Source organism: Eleginops maclovinus, chromosome 1 (genome assembly GCF_036324505.1).
Source record: "Eleginops maclovinus isolate JMC-PN-2008 ecotype Puerto Natales chromosome 1, JC_Emac_rtc_rv5, whole genome shotgun sequence".
NCBI lineage: Eukaryota > Metazoa > Chordata > Actinopteri > Perciformes > Eleginopidae > Eleginops > Eleginops maclovinus.
The window spans coordinates 2,855,778-2,876,842 of NC_086349.1; the positions used below are offsets into that span (position 1 = coordinate 2,855,778).

Genomic DNA, 21,065 nt, shown 5'->3' on the forward strand with positions numbered 1-21,065 from the left:
TTATACACATGATTCACATATCATCGTCTGAATGTTTTTGACAGAAACTGTCTTACCTTGGAGGGGTCTGAGACAGGGTAGGCTGTGGGGGAGTAAGGAGATCCAGGGATGGGGACGCCATCGTAGGTCAGCTCCACCTGGTACGGCCCCGCCTCCCGGGGGATGAACTTCACCTGACTGCTCTCTGGACTCAGCCCGGGCTCAACCTGCAACAACGAATATAAAAAGTTATAAAATCACATTAAAGAGTGCAGGCACCATGATAGGATGATTATACTGCTCAGATTGTAAGACATTTATCATTTGTATATATTATTAAAAAGGCAATTCTGTGAGGAAAACGTATGGTCAGCTGATATTCAGTCAAAAATGTTAAGTACCTTGCTGGCCACTGGCTTCCCTGAAGGGGAGGTGACCTTGGCTGCGACCTTCCCCTGACCCCCGGCCCCCTTTGATTTCACGGTCACTTCCTGGTCTTTGCCGACAGTCATCTCTACAGAGACACAGAGAAAAGAGTAAAGAGTGCTGTAGAGCTGAGGAACAACACTATGACAGATATTATATTATTTGGTTTGATAGCCATTCACTAAGTGAGTCAACTTTCTATGATATGTGAATTTCTTTCAAGTCCAAATCATGAATTATAAAGTCAAATAATAAGATTTGAATAGTACATTTCTGAGGCACCCTCTCAATAATGACTTATTATGTTATGGTAATCATTTTAACATACAAACTCATACAGTCTACTACTATTACTATTATCTTTATGATTATTATTTTCTATGTACAACATTAATAACCTTTTTTCTATTTATTTTTTTCCTCACAAAAATGGGATTTCATGTGAGTAATGCTACAGGTCAAGAGTAACAGATGATTGTCGCAGTAATAAAACAGACTGAAAACCAGAAACACCAGCTGTGGTTCTGCACAGAGCCTATATATGAAACCGTGGTGAGGTATGAGCGATAAGGAAGTACGCACTGTCCCCCAGGCCGGTGACGTTGATCTTGCTGAGGTCCATTGTGGGGGCCACAGCTACATTGAAGGGGCTCTTGGGAATGTTATCTCCGCCATACGTCACGGCGACTCCCAGAGGACCCTGGGGCAGGAAGGGGAGGGACAGAGATGTTATCACATACGATTATGTAGCGACGGGTGGAGAGAATCATCCTGCGTCGACTTATAGCATCATAAAGAAGCAACAGCTGACCAAGTGAAGCACAGTGCTGAAGATTCTGAAGATCCATTACATCACACAAAGGTAACAATCTGACAGATAATTGTCTATTGTTTATTATTAAATAAGGTTAAACGAATAGTTTGACATTTTGGCAAAATGGATTTAAACAGAAGTGATGCCACAGTGTTGAACAAAGTACAAGCAAACTGGACAACATTGGGGTAGCTAATTCATACCCTTCTTTATTCTCTAATTTAATCCAAATGGGACCTTAATATACCAATTGAACATATGTTAAACTGCATGTTGGCATACGAGTGCTTCTCCCAGCTTACCTGCTGCACAGGTGTGTATTTCACAGTGTGTGTGTTGTCGTGGTTGTTGATGATCTCGAAGTCCTTCACAGCCTCGGCTTTGGTCGGCCCGCTGAAGCTGCAGTCCAGGTTAGCCTTCCCTGCTGCTTTAGTGCTCACAGTGAAGTGAGTGGGCTTGTTCAACTCCACACCTGAGAGAGAGAGAGAGAGAGAGAGAGAGAGAGAGAGAGAGAGAGCGAGAGAGAGAGAGCGAGAGAGAGAGAGCGAGAGAGAGAGAGCGAGAGAGAGAGAGCGAGAGAGAGAGAGCGAGAGAGAGAGAGAGAGAGAGAGAGAGAGAGAGAGAGAGAGAGAGAGAGAGAGAGAGAGAATCCCAGTCAGTGAGTCCGGACTAATAAAACATTTATCATTTTAAATCTGTCAAACTCCAGCAGTTTATAAAAAATGTTATATCAATTTGTGCCGATTCATTCAGAAAAATGTCTGTAATACAAATGACTTGTACTTTACTTGAGTAATTGTGTTTTATGTATACATATACTTCTACACCAATACATCTATTACAAATGTTGTACTTTTTATTCTAATACATTTATATAACACTAATAGTCACTTTTTGCATACAAAACACATGATAAATTAGAGTAATGTACAAGAAATATTCCATGTATTTTACAAATTAAATGGTTAGTAAATTGGCCCCACATTAAAAAACTAAAACATTTAAATGCTACATACAACATATAATAATACTGTAAAAAGACACAATTATGCATTCCAAGTACTTTTAATACTTAAAAGTAAACTTGGCTGATACTACTTCTACTAAAGTAACATTTTCAATTCAGGATTTTTACATGGACCAGAGTACTTTAAGACCATAGTATTTGTATTTTTACTTGAGAAAACAATCTTCTTCCACCTCTGGTCACAGGTGGGTATAAGCTCTGAGCATCACTTTAGTTAAACAAAGAGAAAGTCGCAGATTTAAATATGGAGATCTTTAAAGAATGGAATATTTCACACTGAACAAATACTGTCCTTGAACTCACCGCTGCGGCTGAGTCCGGGGCCCTCAGCCTTCACTTTGCTGGCATCGTGAGAAGGATCCACTTTGATCCTGATGGGCGTCATTGGAATAGCCTGAACACCAAACACAAGTGGTCAGACCCATTTTATCAGTCACACTGAATCCTGGACCGTACCGTGCTGCTCTCTCTCCTGCTGCTCCCAGACTCGGACTCACCTGGTCAGCGAACAGCACCATGATGGTGTAGCTGCCTGCTCCAGGGGGGGTGTACTTCACAGTGAACGTGTCGTTGTCGTTCCTGATGATGTCAAAGTCGATGTCGGCCTCTGCCGGTCCCACCACTCCGGGGGCACACTTGATGCCAATGCTGATGTCACCTGAGGGCCGGAGACAAACGCCTTCATTACTTCATGATTGAGAAACTAAAACAAACACACTATAAAGAAAAATAAATTCCTTAGGGGCGGTAGAACCAGTTAATTATTTAGAAAGCAAAATGTTATTTTGCTCCGTTTTGTTGTCCACCACTTCCAGAGGGATATTTCTGGCTTTTTAGCGGCTGAATTCTCCTCTTTCTGAACTAGCTTGTTGCTAACTTTGTTTATATGCCAATTGGTGCTGAGCTGTAAAGTGGGTTTATAAAAGGTTTTTCTTTCTAACTTCCTGGAACAATGACGGCTAAAATTGCCATCGGAAAAACCACAACAATGTGCGGAGGAACGCTTAATTGTTCTGTGAAACAGTAAAGAAAAGCAGAGTTGTATGATAGTGTGTGGTTTGAAACTACGACATAAACAGTCATTTGATCCATTGTTGATTATTGCACGTTCAAACACACTGCAGGTCTCTCATTAGATTATAAAAGACCAATCATGCAGTGTAAAAAAATACTTATCTGTGAGTAGCTGTGTGCAACAGTTATATGGCTTTACCTTGTCCAGCCTCTGCACAGTCCACAGTGAAGTATGTCGGCTCGAAGGCCTTCAGGCCGGTCTTGGCCACGCCTGGGCCCGACACCTTCACCTTGTTGGGGTGACATCCTGCTCCAATATTCATCTGTAATCAAAAACACAGCAGCTTAACAAAACTTTCTGTAGTAATATGACCTTTGTTTAAACCCTCTCTAAACGTGCGTGTGTGTGTGTGTACTCACCCTGAACGGACTCTCGGGGATGTTGACCCCTCCCCAGGAGATCATGGCAGTGTGTTTGACAGGTTTACGGGGGGTGTAAGAACAGGCGTACGTGCCGTTGGCATTATCCTTAACCTGTACCTCCACAGGAGTGCCCTCAACATCCTGAGCACAGGTGGAAACAGGAGACAGAGGTGTGTGAGTAAACTCAGGAGCAGAACACACACATGCAGCACATTTCTACTGGAAAACACACACAATCCTACCTGAGCCACAATCTTCAGAGGGGCTTTTCCTCCCTGCTTGGCATCCACTGTGAACTCAGTGGGCTTTCCTACAGCCAGACCACTGCTCTGAAGACCTGGACCATGAGCCTTAACCTGGAACACACACATTCATGGAGCTTAAGAACACAGCTCTACATAAGGCTATAGCTACATCTCTGCAGGAATACATTAGGGGTGCAAAGCTGTATAAGGACCAGGGTAGGTCAAAATAATAGTAATTACAGAGGCTGCGGCTGTAAATACTATTAAGGGGGAAAAACTAAACCACACAGTTACAACAAAAAAACTCAGCAAGATTGTGTTATCTTTGTCAAGGAACCACATCCCTTCGTTGGTCAAACTCTAGCCATCACTTAAATCTCTGTGGTTAAGTCAGCCGAGGCTACATTTCTATTGCACCATAGCCTACACTGACTATATAATGTCATTTATTGTAAACACATTCAAAGAGCCCACATCCAGCTACAGGGAGAGCTAAAGACAGATGATTCACATAATTGTTTTTTTCAAAATAAGGTGATCAATACTGAAACATCTACGAGAATAAGATTAAATGGATTGATAATAAAAATAAAATATGGGGGAAATGTCTTCCTTACTATGAAAAATACACAAACATCAATTTATAAATGGAGAATATGTTTAATAACACCTCACAAATATATGACTTAAATCATCCCGGGGAACATCTGAGTCTCCTCCTCGTAAATGTACAACTTTGATCTTGTTTTGTTTTTGCAGATAATATAACCCCTCCCCCGGCTTTTGAATGTTTTGACACAATTTAAAAGATTGAAATTAAACACTGATGGCCGGTGTGTTTGTGTTTGGGTGCAGCACATTTACAGAGTGTGTGTATACCTTGTCGGGGTAGAAGTCTTTGTTTGGTGCGTTGACGATCTCAGCCATGAAGGGAGAGTGCTGGATGTCTTCATTGTTGCAGAGCACGTGCACGGCGTACTCTCCAGACTCTGTGGGCCAGTAGCGCACGTCACATGACCCGTCGCCCTTATCGTCACATTCAATCTTAGCCTGAGAGGGGCCTTCCACAGAGAAACCTGAACCGGGAGAAACAAACACACAGCGAGCTTAGAAGAGCTGCGAGTGGAAAACTTTGGACACTAAAAACAAGACTTCTCCTGTGTGTTACTCACCCAGTGTGCCGACATTGTCTCCAACAGCCTCGACCACAAAGTCAGCTGATTTGCCGACTATTCCGTGCTCCAGCCCCGGACCCCAGGCCCTCACCTTCTGCGGGCCGGCCTCAGCGCCGATCTTCACCTCGATGGGGCTAAATGGAGCAGAGAGCGATCAGTCGAGAGGACAGATAGAGTAGTTCACTAGCAGTATTAGTTTCAGTGTGAGTGTGTGTACCTGCGGGGGATGTGCTGTCCTCCCCAGGTGATGGTGATGGAGTATGTTCCAGGAGTGGTGGGGTAATAGTCAAAAGCATACACGCCGTCTCCCAGATCTTTCCTTTTGCACGGCTCCTCAAGACCCTCTGTAAACACAGTTCTGCACTTCAGTATACATTATATATTTTTTAACAAACTTTTCTCAGCTAACAGATTTAAAAGGTAAAGTTAATTTATTATTTTTTTTTTTTGCATGATCTAATCACTTTACCCAGGATATGAAGATTAACTTTTACTTTAGTTAATAAAGAGTTAAACTAAATAAATTATTCACAGTTTTGCCAACATAATAATAAAGAATTTGATGATGATAATTTCCAGCCAGATTTTATTAAATTAAAACCATTTTAGTGACTTTTTCTTTTTGTAAAAGAACCAACGGAGAAATCTAGAGTGTTTTAGAGCAGATTAGATTCTCTCCCTCAAAAAGAGTCGTCAACGAGTTGATAGCAACTAGAAACATAATGAGGAAAACAGTTCATCATAAAGCTAGTAAGAGTTTGTAAGGCTTAAAGCTAACCTTTTTATTACTTATGGACACACAGTTTCCTATGAACTTTGTTTTTTTTAATCGCTATCACAATGTCATCTTGTGCAATAAATCCTTTGCTTAAGATCGAGATATCGCAAAGAGTACGGTATATCAAAAATTGATTTAAAATGTCATTATTCTTTCAGTATTAACTGGAAACAGCTTCCTGTCTATTGGTTGTTTTTACAGGTTTTAGATTTACAATGTAAATACAGCACATCAGAACTCTACTTAAGTGACCAGTATCCAAGTAGAGCTGATAAAACCCATTTCCAATTTTAAGAAAAACAGTTGGTGCAGATTTGTAGTTTTTGCGGTGCGACTCACTGGGCCCCTTGATGGAGACTTTGAGCTCTCCGGTGCCAGCTCCTTTGGTGAACACCTGGAAGTCTGCGGTCTCCTTCACCCTCAGGCCTTTGGGCTGCAGGCCCCGACCCTTCGCTCTGCAGAGGCTGGGGTTGCATGCTGTGGAGAGACACACAAAGAGTGAGAGAGGAAGAGACAGGTATTCTCCAACAGTATGACTATGTGTGAGTGGTGCTTTCAGGGGAGAGAGGTGCGAGGTGAAAGATGAAAACAAAACAATGTTAATGTTAGATTCATGTTTTTTTAAGGACTGCTGGAAAGCTTTCAGTGCTCTCCTCATACCCTCTATCCATCTTATCGCACAGAGGGAATTCTTAGAGCAGTGTAAAGGAAATGAGTCTTTATCCTCACACAGGAAGTGGAGTATCCTCCATATCTCCTGCCAGCAGTTGCTCAGTCAGTGGGGACTTGGCTTAGAGACAAGAGAGTCCACCGATCAAGTCTCTAAACTACGGAGTGTGGAGTGCTGCTTTAAGAGGGGTTGGTTTAGTTTGATAATGACTCTCTTACTCTTTGGTTTGTTTTGGTAGTGAATGTGCGTTTGAATTTTGTATGCCTTCAATAAGAAGAACAAACAGGAAAAAATGTAAAAGCTAAAGTATGGCTCTTCAGTTGATGTACAACACAAGTTAAGACTTAGACTGGTTGTTTTTATTCTGTAACCAAAATTTATTTTTCATGTGCCATGTGTCTTCAATAAAAGTATTTAAAAATAAATAAGAGGTGCCAGTTAGGTGCCTGTAATAGCGGCCCACTGCTTCCAATACTAGGAAGGGGTCTAATTTAACACTGAGTGTGTGGTGCTTTGCACGTGTGTGACTAAAGTTTATTTCACACTAATCCTCCATTTCCTTTTTAAAGTGCGTACAAATAGGATCTGCTGGGTCAAGGTCTGATGCCCTGCAGGAAGCAGAGGAAAACCTGCAGCAACAGAAGCTATTTAAGGGGACCAAGATGTTTTACAGAAAGAAGAATACTTAGCACTCTTGAGGACACCAGAGGAAGAATACTGTTATATTTTATGATATTAAAATCCTTTTTTGATGTCTTCAGGTGATGTGTGCAGGTGTGGTATAAATGGCTGAACCACTTAACATAAGAATAATCAAATAAACAGAAACACATTTGTATGTTGGAAAGCTCATCCACCAGGTTAAAAGGAGTACTATTTTAGTGAGAGGCATGGGGAGATAATATGTTTTGTGAGTGCAGTGAGAAAGTTGCTTTTTCAGGTTGAACACCAACAAAAATGGATGGAAGCAGAGTAGTTGTAAAGATAAAAGCATGTCATGAAAATGAAGACTTCAAGTAAGAATACAAACTGTAGCTTAATGACTGTTCGCTTCGATCAAACCACGGATATATGATATGGTGATGTTCTTTACGATATTTAATTTTGTCCATATCACCCAAGCCTACTGAGATGATTATGTTATTTTGAGGTTAGATGTTAGTCAGATGACCGTTACCATGACACACGGCACACTTAGAAAGCAGTGAAATATCTACATGAAGACACACACAGCTCAACCACACATGCATGCAACCACACACACACACACACACACACAGTGGGTACCCAAGGGAGATCCCAGGAAACAGGAAATGACAGCAGAAGGAAGAGACGGCTCCAGTGAGAGAACAGATACCAGCAGGCCTCTATCAGAGAGAAGAGAGGAGGAAGAGGGAGGACGTCCAGAACCGCAGCAGGAAACCACAGGGCAGCATTAGATACAACTGAAGCAGGATAAGCAGATATATATAAGCTATAAAATACATTTTTGCTTTTTAGGTGCCAGTAGACTTTGCTATATCGGAGAGTCAGAGTGGTGCAGGAATGAGTCCTAAAACCTTAAATACATTAGTTTTTTTACCACTTCCTGTTATGCCGTCCCAAAGTCAAATAATGTTCTACATGTTCTGAGATTATTTGCTTTAAATTGGATCTGTAGGTCACAAAAAACGTTGCGAACAAGTGATTAAATAAGACTACGTCGCCACGTCAAATATTAGCCACCTTTAGCTAAGCTGTGCTGATAGCTTAATCCTAGCTTTTACTGGTTGATTGCATTTACAAGAACAAAATATAAAATCATAAAGCGGTGGTGATAAATGTTGATGATCCTGTTGAACAAAACGTGTAAGTATCATAAACGAGTGTTTGACAGATCTTATTTTCTGAAATATTCTGTCAATAAATGAATTATATTGGCTTTAGTCGAGGGAGCCCTTGTGAAGCTAAATTCTGAGTCAGCTTGCAAAAACTGCACCACTCTGTAAGAGGCTGAGAAGATTTACAGGGGAAAACATTGCCGCACAGAATGTTTCAGTAACATCTGATTCAAAGTTTCTCAGTAATAGGAGTCCTACCCTCGCCCACGGTGACGATGAATGGGCTCTTGCTGATCTGGCCCCCAGCGAAGGTGACGTAAAGAGTGTGCTGCCCCTCCTGGATGGGTTTGTAGGTGCAGCGATAGCTACTGTTGCCCTTGTCCTCGATGGTGCAGGGCACCGTGCTCTTCTTGCCCGCAGGGTCAATGATCATCACCTCCACCTCGCCAACACCAGCGCCTGAGGAACAGGACAGAGAGGGTAGAGGTACAGGAAAATGTCTAATTACATACATTAAATGCACAAGAGGTCTCTCAATCAAAACAATTATAAAGAACTAGTTCTAAATAACTACTAAATCAAGAGTTTGGCTGCATCCATTGAGTCCCTGAAGTCACTCTCTCCCAGTCAGGATACCTTCACTGTTCAGGGTTCCCGAGGTTTTTTTTTCTGCAGAGATCTCCTCCTCTCCGAAACAAATGTACCAGGATATCAAAATGTGTAAAAACGCTGAATTAAGCAGCACCATGTCAAAAATGTTGTTTCTTCTTTGCTGCTAAGCAGACATAGAATGGAGGGGCAGTCTGCTAACCACTAACATTAGGAAATCCTGTTTCTGATAACTGAAGATCCAAAGACATACAATGCATAATAAAGCCTAAAATATAGACTTAAAAGCAGCAAAGACCTAAAAATGTTAATTGTTTATTGTCAAAGTATGGCTCTATATTGGATAGTGACACACAATCAAACTCTAACACACAGGAGACCAAGTGAAACGCATCATCACCTTTACTATATTACACATTCCTCTAAGTTTACAATGTTCCACTTTCAGACATATTAATGCAAAATCGTGACAAAAAAATAAAAATAAATTGCTGTTAGATTTTCTAATTTAAACTGACTAAAATCCAACCCTCACTCACATCGTGATGTTTTTATTTACCTGCTGTGTACACGTCAAAGTAAGTGCTCTTGTTGGCGATGTTTCCCAAAGGCTCGATGCCGGGCCCCTGAGCCGTGGCCTTACTGGAGTCTCCCTGAGCCATGCCGATCTCCACTTCGAAGGGGCTCTTGGAGATGTGCTGCCCTGCAAACAACACAGTCACCTACAGAGAGAGAGAGAGAGAGAGAGAGAGACACACACACAGAGTGAACAGAATGCTTAAGTCACAGTAACAGGGATTCAGCAGGTGTGTAAATATCTTTATAATCTTTGGATTGAAAAACGTTTTTAAATAACTCACCTTGTGCATTCCTGTGACTTTAGGGATGTACACCACAGAGTAAGTGCGGTTCTTATCATTGTTTGCTGTCACCTTAGCCTGGAAGAAATTGTAAAAAAATGTTAAACAAAGTAGTATGCCAAGATGATTAAAAAGCATCTCCCATGGACCAAACACCCAAAACCCCTGGAGTCTCACCTCCTCCCTGTGTCCTGCAGGGTCCTCCACGTACACCAGCACCTCCCCCATCCCTGCACTGATGGTCTCCACAGTGAACAGAGCCTTCTTCATCACAACATTACCAACAGGCTCCACACCTGTCCAGGGGAGGGGGGGATACATAGAAACATGTGTGGTGAACATCTATGTCACACAGATCAAGAACAATGTACCGTGGATGGATGAGTTCAAAGGGACTAAAATACATATTTTTCTCTCTAACCTTTCCAAAAATCCTGACCCAGTTACTTGAAATGATCTACAGACTTTGTTGTGATCAGTTCTGTGAGGGAACTACTTTACATCTACAGAACTACACCTGCCAACAGTATCACCACAAAGAAGGAAGTGCAACAACTGTACAACTCAGCAGCCTCTCAACCATGAGTAAAAAAATATCATAGTACTACAGGTTGGAGGACAAAAATGGATATTGAGGTGATCTGTCCCTTTAAATTCCTCCTCCTGCACAGGTCCAACCTCTGGGACTCGCTCACAGTTTTTGGGTCCATGGCTATGAACATGTAAATCCTCCCCGCTCTAAACTGATCCAGCTGCTCAGCTCGCTACAAGTGTATGTTTCCTTGTTGAAGTCTAGCTCCAGATGTGTGTGCGTCTCTGTGTGTGGTTGTGCGTGTGTGTACCTGGCCCGTAGGCACGGGCCTTCTTGGGGTTGAGTTTGGGCCGTAGAGGAGCGCCAGGCTTCAGTTTAGCCTTAGGGAACTGGGACAGGTAGGTCATGACGGAGTGTTCGTCCACATTGGGGTCAACGATCTCTTCAGGGGTGATCACCTAAGGGGAGAAGACAAGGAGACAAATGTTTTTTAAAGAAATGGGTGTGTTTCGATGGTAGCATATAGACTGGTGCAAGAATTCCTAAAACCTGGAAAATGTGAGCATTTTAGCACTTCCACTTCCCTCTTCTTTTTTGGTTAGATGTCTGAAATAAAGTCTGTGGTTAACAAAAGCTGAAGAGACTTGTGTTACACCTGTGAATGTCCAAAGCTTCTATATGTCTTATAAACAGCAGTTTAAAAGTGAATAAATTAGCCGCATTTAGCTTTGTGGTGTTGATGTGACCGCCATGTCGTTTTTAGCCAAATGTTAGGTTTTTAGGTCTGATGATTCCATTTATGGTTTAAAAATCACAAAGTTGTGTTGATATGTTGGGATTATCCTGCTCAATCAGACACACAAGTATTGTGTGTTTGCCAAAGATCTTATTTTTAGCAATTTCCAGAATCCAATTGAAAAACGCCATTGTCGAGTGAGCCGTTGTTATGCTTATTTCTGTCTGCCTACAAAAAAAAATCATCACTGCACATTTCTGTTTGCTGATTGGAGATGCTATGTTTCATTAGTTGCTATAGAGATCATACCCACATATATCAAATGAGTAGTATTGTGATTTAGTTTTCCAAACCACATACCAACCTCTTCCTCTGCTCAGAAAGTACCTGATACGCTCTCACACGCAGAGCAGCAGGCAGACACACATTGTCTGGTTTAACAAGCCACAGAAAGTGTGTGAGCGAAAACAGAGCTGAAGGCGGAAACTGCAGCGACCACGGAGTCAACTGTCAGCACGCGATGTTGTGCCAACCATGCCAACACACTCTGACAGACACTCACCAGAGACCCAGGGCCAGAGCCGCTGGGGAAATCTGCTCAAAATGTGAATGTAACGACTAAATTCACATGTTCATTCTTTTCAAAAACCTAACCAGATCCAATGTTAGAGTTGTGTCCATTCCCTACATGATGCCCAAGTGAGTGCACCACCAGACTCCTCATTGTTGCAGTATGTTAATAAGGGTCTGTCCCGTGCAGGAGACATTTTCAACCTTTTCAAAACAAAACTTACTTCTCACGTCAGTCCTGTAGTATTAAGAATAAGCTGGCACTTGAAAAAGAAGTAGTTATTATGGCATCTAAACGTTTCTTATTGTAAGCTAAGTTGAATACTAACCAGAGCATCAAGTATGTAATGACAATCCCCAATAAAACACTATGTCCTCATGTTTGAGTATTATTTGCAAAAAGCAATGCATGTCCAGATCTGATGGTCCCGAGTCTTAAATTGACCAAAATGTTGTTTACATATGTGTATGAGACAATAAAATTTAAGTGTCAGGCCACTTGACATTTGATGAACTATTTTTGCTCAATCAAAAGACAGAAGGTTGTGGTTCAAATAGGGTCACTTTATAAACTTAAATTATTGATAGATTGGAAACATGATCTTCTATAAAGAAGAAGTATCACACTGTCCGAGAGACACTCCATCCACAAAACCTTGTGTAAATACACTATAGCTATAAATGTCAAAGTCCACAATATAATCCACAAAAATCCATAAAACTGCAGCTACCACTGCCCTAAAGAGTCATCAGGCTGTCCTGAGCACATATTTCTAAGTGCATTACGGTTAGTGCAAAGTAAATTATATAAAGAAAAAAACAAATATGACGAAATATTAAAAATAGCATTTGGCTCCTGCATTTATCAAGAGAACACATTTTTTTTATTAATTGGTATTTATTTATCTGACCTGTGGGATGCCCAGCCAGTCGTCCGCTTGCTGCATGGCCTCTCGGGCGTTGTCCACTGGTTTGGTCTGATCCCACTGATCCCAGTCAGGACACAGACCTGCAGAAGGAGAGGACGGGAGAGGGATTTACAGCAAGCAGCACGGACAAATATATGATACAATATCATGAGATTTAGAACACCAGCACGCCTTCATAAAGATGTGATGAACCACACATGCCTATATGTAATCAGGTCTGCACACAAATAGTTTTATTCAGTTTGATTTTATCTGAGAATATGTAGGACTAAGGCTGAGGGAAACTTAACAGTGACGCTCGCGGCTTAGGTCATATTTATTCAATTATACACAAGTCTATACATGTTTATTTGAAGTAGACTTCTTTTCAAATCAAGTATAAATCTACATGCCTGACAATGTCATTCTTTATAAAGCCCCCCTATCAATAGCTTTTAAGCTCAATAATAAACAAAGATAATATTTGACCTGCATTCCTCTCATTTGTCCAGAACATTGAAATCTTCCCAAGGCTGATGCATAAAAAAAAACTGTATTAAAAATCAGTTTTTATAAGATAACAACCAGGTTGAACACAATAAACATTACTGTCTCTAGTTTTCGTGATTTGCCTTAGCAACATAAGCACAGTATAATATCATGACTACAATTGGCCAGCAGAAGAAAGGAGATGTGTCTCTTTAACACCACACTTGTTGTTGCATATCATAGAGAGACTATAATTTTCCCTATAAAACAAGGGAGCAGTATTTCTGTAGAATTAAGGGAAACAAAGAAAGAGAACTCTTTGTGATACAGCCAACGTCTCTAATTATGGCAGACATGTTGACTCCAGCCGAGGCCACAGATACAGAGAGGATGCACAACACGTCTAATCTATATTTGAAGGAGAGTCTACAGTTCTCGGTCTGCCCTTGAATTCCTTCTGTGGATGTCATGATGTTCCTTCATTATCATAAACGCATATCCGTGCTAAGTGTGTCAGCAGTTGTTTAACTTCTTGATCTATCGGACTCAGAGGGTTGCTGGTTAAGCACACTGTTGGATATCTTCTGCTGCCTCTTGGTTGAATCCTTATCTCCTGCTTGAGGCTGTTAGTGATCCACAGGTATGCCAAACATCCCAAGCATGTAAACAGAATCCTTTATACCACTTTCCCTCACCTACAGCCCTCCCTCAGGGCCAGCTGTCCTGCCCTCAGTTTTTACTTACGTAATAATGCTTTTTAGACAAAACTAACAAAGGAGGCAAAATAATCTAAATACTGTGGTGTGCAAATATTTTCAACCTAAAGCCAGTGTCTGGTTGCATAAAACCACAAAGTTTTCGTTCCTTTTTGAATCTACGGTTGCTTTAGAGTTGGCCAAAATTATCCCAGAGTTTTCTCTAGGATGTTGTAAGGGAAAACCCTTTAATCTCCTTTTCTGATTGGTTATTTTATTATTTGTGTCTTTTTCCCCCCCTAAGGTTAGGACTCTTGGATAATGGCCACCTATTTAAGCCAATGAGCCGACAGGGCTCCCAAGCCTATGTTCTCTAAGTGTTACTACTTAAGTTTCCCCTTAGCTAGAAGTTCCTCAGTAACCATTTCAGACCCATACTGGTCTCTTAAAAGTGAAAAATTGTGGATAACATGAATTTATTGTGGTTGGAGAACAGGGAAGAGATACCAAGACTCATTTTCAAGAGAGAAAACATGCTGGACACTATAGTCAATGCACTACTTGTTGGAGAGTATCATTTCTTTAAAATGCACGTTTTTGTTATGGCTGTTTTCAATCTGTTTTGCACTTTCAAGATTTCTCAAATAAACAACATCCTCATCTACTTGGGTGCACATGTGCTGTATTATGACAGATACTACCATTAAAGCCTTAGTCTAAACACTTTAGACAGCAGAAAATGAGCGTAGGGAAAATATTTTACATATGACAATATCTTAATTTTGAAACTCAAGCTACTTTGTGCTCACTGTGTTAGAGCTTGACAGACCTCATATCGTCCAGAGTTAAAGGTTTCTATCAGTTCCTACTTCAGAACTTTTCTGTGGGCAAACCAAACCCAGATGAAGTTATCCAGGTGTTGAAGCAAATTGTCGTAGTGGCCACACACACAGTGGTGTTGCATCTTCCCTAAAATACTTTTTCCCATTGATTTACATTGGGAAAGAGAAGTCTGTAAATGAGCCAGTAGTATTTTTAGAGGTGAATCAACTAGCCAGTACGGACATGTGACTAGCCGTCATTAAAATCATTAAAAATCTTAAAGATGAGCATAAAACCTAATCCAGAGTGACCAGCGAAGACAAAGGAAATTGGAGGCGGGGCTTAAGGAAAAAATAGATTTGAAAATGTCCTCACCTTTCTGACACGATCATAAATGCAGATGTAGGTATGACCCCACACATAGTTACCGCTGACATGTTAAGAAGACATGTTTTGCATTGCCCCTGTATAAGCTGGAAGGAATTAAGGTTGAGACACAGAAACAGACACACACTCATACACACTTTCCCTTACCTGGAGCACAGCTGTCGACTAGGGCCCCAAGAGCCCGGCCGGTCTGCCAGTCCCTGTGGAAGTTGGTGATAGGAAGCTCTGGCAGTTTGTTCTGGATCCATCCCAGCAACCTCTGCTTGGGCGTCTTCTGCTTGCTGCCATCTCCCTCTTCTTCCTCATCCCACATGGGCATGGAGATGGAGTAGTGCAAGATCAGGGTCCAGATCAGACCAAGGATCAGCTTCAGGTTCCCATCCACGATGGCTTTAGAGTCTGCAGGAGTAAGATAAGAGGGTGGATATGAAGTTAACATGCTAAAACATTCACACAAACTGGAAAACAGGTCACAGAGGACAAACAGTTCCTGGTTCTCAGAAGTGTTTGAGTTCAATAAGAACAAGAAGCTGGTGTACCGCAGGATGAAGGTCATTTAAAATGTTCTAAAGATGATTTGGGGGTGCAGTCCACCTTCAAAATGGATAAAACCGTATAAGACACTAGAGGAAGGACTCCTTTTTTTCAATCATTGCTCTCATTCTTAAACTTCAGAAGAGAGAATCTGTAATTATATGGGTTTCAAATTCCAAATCCCCCTCAGGAGCGTCTCTGTTATCTGCTATCTATTGCATGGCTATGTCTTCAAGGAGGAGTGGCGCGATGCATACCTAGAAATCATGGAGCATGGTCTGGTCTCAGTAGAGATATAGTAGAGACACAGTCTAGCTTCAGAGAAAACACAGCACTGAGCCTGTTGGTTTACATTATATCGAAATCCCTTTCCCCCCCAAAAACGTACCTTGTATATACAGGAAAGCCTTTTAGAAACAGGCGATATACTAATTTCATTGTCAGCTGAATATTGTCAGGCTAATATGAAACGTACTTTTACATGCATTGCACCGGTAAGGGGCAAAAATGAGTGTTTTCAAATTGTAGTCAAGTTTTCATCACTGCTTATTGGAGCTGGAGCTGATATATACTGTGACTGCTTCAGAGATTTTGGTCTGAGATGGAGTCCCACAGGGCTCGATTCTTGGTCTACTACAATTCACCGTGAATATCTCATTGCCAAAAAGTTATGGTTGCATTGCTTCACTGTGCCAATCACTTCCACAAATGAAATTAAAAGAAGACAGTGATTGTAATTGGCACAAACAAAGAAAAGCTCCAGGCGCTCACTTAGTGACACCTGTTATTTTAGGGTATGGATCACTTATAAAAGATTTGAGCTCTTTCACTTTAACACACCTGTCTATATTGCAAAAGGTTAAGAACGACAACCAGGACATCTAATGATGCGCACACGTTGCACAAGAAGAAGCAGTTGATGAAGAGGTTTGATTGCTCAGGTCCATCCGTGAGGAGATGGGGCGGCAATGCATCTGTGTGTCTAAGCTGATGATGAGAACATTCTGGCTCTTTCAAGGATTTAATAGCTATTAGGAATGTACATTTGATGTTGCATTCTGCAGGGGCATCTACAAATGTTTACTTTTAGTCTGTTAAAAGGAATGAATCCCCTTTGTATCAGCAGCTGTGTCCAGTTGGCAGTTTCTCTTTGATTTTAGATTCTTCAACACTGCTAAAAGGCATGTAAACATCATAACAAACCCTGTTGGGCAGTCTTTACTTATTTCAGTGCTGCTGACATTGTTCTAAACCTTTTTTTGGATATGTTATTGTTGTTTAGACTGGAATAATTGTTGCTATAGCAGAGTTTCAACTTCAACAAATAAAGTTCTGAATTTATTTTTCTAAGTTGTTTTTGTATAACAGTGTTTGGGACTGCAGTGGGGGGGTTGTGGATTCTGAAAAGACTGAATATGTAAGACCTGTGTGTCTGAAAGCTGTTGAAAGAGGGCCCAAACCAAAAGGATGGAGGGGTCTAGAATTTCATGCATGATGAAGGAGGAGCAGAGCAACGAGCCAGAGGCTGTTCTAAAGCTCATATAATGCACAGTTCTACCTCAGATGACATAAATAACAGGAGTTCTGTGCCTGCATGCAGAACTCAGAGTATGTAAATCTCAGAGTGCTGCTGTCTGAGTTCATGTTCCAACAGAGAGATGTGCTTGCAAGCTGCCAACCCCTCCATACATGACATGTCAGCTGCTACCAGTGGAAAAATACGCTCATCACAATGAGGAACCTCGAGTGAGCTGGATTGTAATAGCAAAGCAGAGGAAGAGGCAAACCAAGAGAAAATAGACAGGAAAGCCGGAACAAGAGATAGACAGAATTGCCTTCAAAGATGACTGGTGCTAGCAACATTGTTACATTCCAGCCTCGGGAGCCATGTTGCGCACTTTTCTCCCCTCCCCACAAACTTTAAAAAAGCATAGTTGCCTAAAGACAGAAAACTGACAGCTATAATTGTCCATTGTACTTTTAGCCAAGTCAAAATTATTTATATAACATAATACTGCAATATATCCTTTGCCTGAAGGGGCTTAAGGTGATAGGAAGATGAGTATGGTGCACCACAGGTTGGTACTTGTAGCAGGAATGTAGATCAGGACAGTAGGGGTGTGTCACATAGCGGGCCTGTCAGCCACCTCAGCAAAAAGTGAAGCGACCATAAGCAACCAGGGCTTCAGTGTTACCTGATGATTATTAAATGTGGATTTTTATCACTTTATTCAATGATTCTGTTCTATAAAAATTCAAAAGTAGCGATAAACTGACATAAGTTTCACTTCACAGGAAGTAACAAAGTAGATTAACTCAAGTACTGTACTCAAGAACAATTTTGAGGTACTTGAGTATTTCAATTTGTTTCTACTTTGTACTTTTACTCCATAATAATTCAGAGGTAAATGGTGTACTTTTACTCCACTGCATGTATTTAATGCCTTTAGTTACTTTACAGATCTGGATTAATGATGGTAAATATAATCAGCCCTTAAATCAGACTTTAGTTCACCTGGAGTAAGTCAGCAGCTACCCTGCAGTATACAAAGCCATTCAAACTAGCTGCACCTTTACCAGCTCTGAGAACACTTTAATGATCAATAATTATAAAACATATCAGAGATATTATTCTGAAATGGACCAATCAAACAATGACTACTTTTACTGTCTCTACTTTAAGTACATTTAGATGAGAGTACTTTCTACTTTCACTGGAGGAACATTTAGAATGCAGGACTTTTACTGTGACAGAGTATTCCTACACTCTGGTCCTTCTACTTTCTCAAGTACAAGATCTGAGTACTTCTACTTTTACTCAAGTACAAGATCTGAGTACTTCTACTTTTACTCAAGTACAAGATCTGAGTGCTTCTCCCACCTCTGCTTTTCATGGTCAAAACAAGACACTGTTTGCATCTGAACTGACACTTCCGAATGAAAAATGACTAACCCTGACCCAATTATTGTTGTTTATAATATTGTTTGAGTAATCTTTGCAGCTCTAAACAGGGCATCATGTAAGTTAAGAGCAGCAGTCTGTCCTCCTGCCGGGTATTGTTAAGACATAAGATCCCTTTGCTCTGTGATGAGGTGTGTATGTGTGTGTTGCTCTTTGATTCATGCCTCTCACACACAAAGCCACTAAACATGCAAGGAATCTGCCAGCATTCCCGGCAGACCACAGCGCAGCAGGCCTGATGGAGCCCATATACGGACACAGTCTGCCACAGATCAGACTCCCCCTCTGTTGACTCATAACCCCCCCTCCTTGTATTGAGTGCGTGTGTGTGTGTGTGTGTATGTGTGAGATATAGAGGCAACAGAAGCTACCATATGGAGAATGTGCGTGTCTGCTGTTGACGCTCCATCTGCCCCAAAAACTCCCATGACTCATCCATTTGGCTTGTCGCTGCAGAACCCCCACCCCCAGTGCCATGGCTCTGACAACATTGCAACCCCTGACCCACAGCCTGACCCGATCCCAGCATCTCAGGGAGAGGGAGGGGGGAGAGGAGAAAGAGCAGAGAGGAAAGTTTCTGCACTATATTCAGGTTGCACTGCAACATCTGGAGCAGATTAGAGATGTTGTAAAGGGACAGAACAAAAGCCAGGTCCACAGTCATGTGGTCCCTCCTTTCCGCTCATAGTATCCTTATATGTATCATGTAATAGAAGAATAGTTAAACCAATCCAGGAGATATGACCATGCGTGTGTGACTACATGAACTAAACGGATGACTGGCCGAGCACATATTACATTATTAGCTCCTGTGGGGTTATTATGGGCTTGGTGTGTTTTTCTTTGTCAGCAGGACTCTGGTACAACTGCAGCGATTTCCGTAAAGCTGGGAATTTAGCTTGGGCTGAGGAAAAACCCATTAAAATAGAAAGATATGTGATGCATTCATGTGGCGCTGCACTAAACAGAAAAATGTGTTTCTGAGCAGAAAGATTCACAGAACCAGATATCAACGTGATGTTTCAAAGCGGAGTCAGAAACTCAGGAACACACCATCCTGAGAATGACTTCCCTACTTGGGAAAGGGGAACATCCAAGAAGCACCTAAATGCAGCATTGTCCCTAAGAGAGGTCTGCAATTCTGCCATTCTAGTTGCAAACACATCTATATCTGTGTTTACGTCGGCCAATAAATATCAAGAAAGTACAAGACAGTGCAGAAAAGTCTAAATATAATGAAGTAATTCAGAAAAGAAGTTGGACCAGCACAGTTCTGTACTGTAAAACACCCCATATCTTTAGTGGTATCATTATCATGCGTTTGTTCATGTTATGCAATCATTAAATACTATTGACATGCACATGTAACTGCTGAGTATTGCCTCAAAATGAACATGCATATAATGTGTTACTGTATTATATTTGATGACTAATATTCAAAAAAGTAGCAAGTATAGTAAGAATTTGCTGAAAGTTTGCACATTTTCATTTCAGTGACCAAAATCAAATATATCCTATTACGTCTTGGATTACACTGTGGACTGATTCAAATTGTGCTGACCTGGGATTTTGATAGAAGAAGGAAACACAATTTGCATGAAACTTTACAAAGTAAAATCAAAAAACCTAAATGTTTGATTACAACTGTATGAATTCACCTTGTAGCCTCAAACATCCAAAAGCTGAAAATGACTTGGAGTTCTCTCTTTCCCCTCACCCTCAAGTCCCCCCTCCCTCCCTCCCTCCTTGCAACAAGCCACACTAGAGCTACTACACTTCCTCCTCTTCCTTTCTACTCCTTCCAGTCTTCCTCCCTTCCTCCCTCCCTCCGCTTCTCTTCGCTCCCTCCTCTGGAAAAAGTTCCTCCTGATTTTTTAGCCTTAAAAGGGCAGAAGCAAACTGGATCCTGGCAGCCCTCCCATTCCCTGGGCTCTGGTTACAGACGGAGAGGGGGGAGGTGGGGCAGGACAGGGGATGGAAGGGGAGGGGAAGGGAGAAGGCCGAGATAGAACAGAGGGAAAAAAAAAGCAGGGAAAATTGCTGTGTGGGACATTTTTAAAGCCCACACTGACAAAAGCTCCCGCTGAGGATGGGCTGGGAGAGGATCATTTAGTGAGAAATGAGAAAAATGAAGTTTGAAGGGATAGGGAGAAATGATAAAACATGAGGAAAACGGGAGCAGCTATAGGGATGGGCTAGGACAGAGGCCGAGGAGGTGAGAGGAGGACATCGGTGAACATGATGAATAAGGGGGGTTAATAAATACCAGGCGTCTCTGACCATCTGTTTGTTTCCTGGAAACTTCAGAGAGAGCTACTATCAGCCAGAGAGCAGCGTCTGGGATCCACAGTAACTAGTAACTAACAGTAAATAGTTTGTGGTCTGGCAACAATGATTCAGGTTTAGAAAGGTGATCCCCTACAGACATGGTTCTGGTATCCAGGCTGGGTTGTTTTGTAGGCAACATCGCTATTGTAAGCAAATCACAAACAAACAACACAACTCTGTGCAGTTTTCTTGGTTTCACTGGATAAAAAAAGATTACAGGATATGGTGTCATTGCAGTTTATGTGCAAGGGACAGATTTACT

General features: G+C 41.5%; 1 protein-coding gene across 3 annotated transcripts in view; it reads right to left on the bottom strand.

Moving 5' to 3' along the window:
- Window positions 1–21,065, bottom strand: part of flna (filamin A, alpha (actin binding protein 280)) — a 57,717-nt gene that overhangs the window by 19,366 nt on the left and 17,286 nt on the right. For all 3 annotated transcript variants that reach the window (XM_063879020.1, XM_063878848.1, XM_063878929.1), the window contains exons 3-22: window positions 15,127–15,378; window positions 12,590–12,687; window positions 10,683–10,830; window positions 10,018–10,136; window positions 9,841–9,918; window positions 9,540–9,702; window positions 8,630–8,830; window positions 6,221–6,358; window positions 5,321–5,447; window positions 5,101–5,237; window positions 4,808–5,004; window positions 3,926–4,039; window positions 3,681–3,824; window positions 3,460–3,583; window positions 2,744–2,904; window positions 2,550–2,640; window positions 1,522–1,691; window positions 988–1,105; window positions 381–493; window positions 57–206 (exon numbers count right to left, since the gene is read on the bottom strand). In XM_063879020.1, coding sequence (XP_063735090.1) covers window positions 57–206; window positions 381–493; window positions 988–1,105; window positions 1,522–1,691; window positions 2,550–2,640; window positions 2,744–2,904; window positions 3,460–3,583; window positions 3,681–3,824; window positions 3,926–4,039; window positions 4,808–5,004; window positions 5,101–5,237; window positions 5,321–5,447; window positions 6,221–6,358; window positions 8,630–8,830; window positions 9,540–9,702; window positions 9,841–9,918; window positions 10,018–10,136; window positions 10,683–10,830; window positions 12,590–12,687; window positions 15,127–15,378 — 2,843 coding nt within the window. The remainder of the gene's footprint in view (window positions 1–56; window positions 207–380; window positions 494–987; window positions 1,106–1,521; window positions 1,692–2,549; window positions 2,641–2,743; window positions 2,905–3,459; window positions 3,584–3,680; window positions 3,825–3,925; window positions 4,040–4,807; window positions 5,005–5,100; window positions 5,238–5,320; window positions 5,448–6,220; window positions 6,359–8,629; window positions 8,831–9,539; window positions 9,703–9,840; window positions 9,919–10,017; window positions 10,137–10,682; window positions 10,831–12,589; window positions 12,688–15,126; window positions 15,379–21,065) is intronic.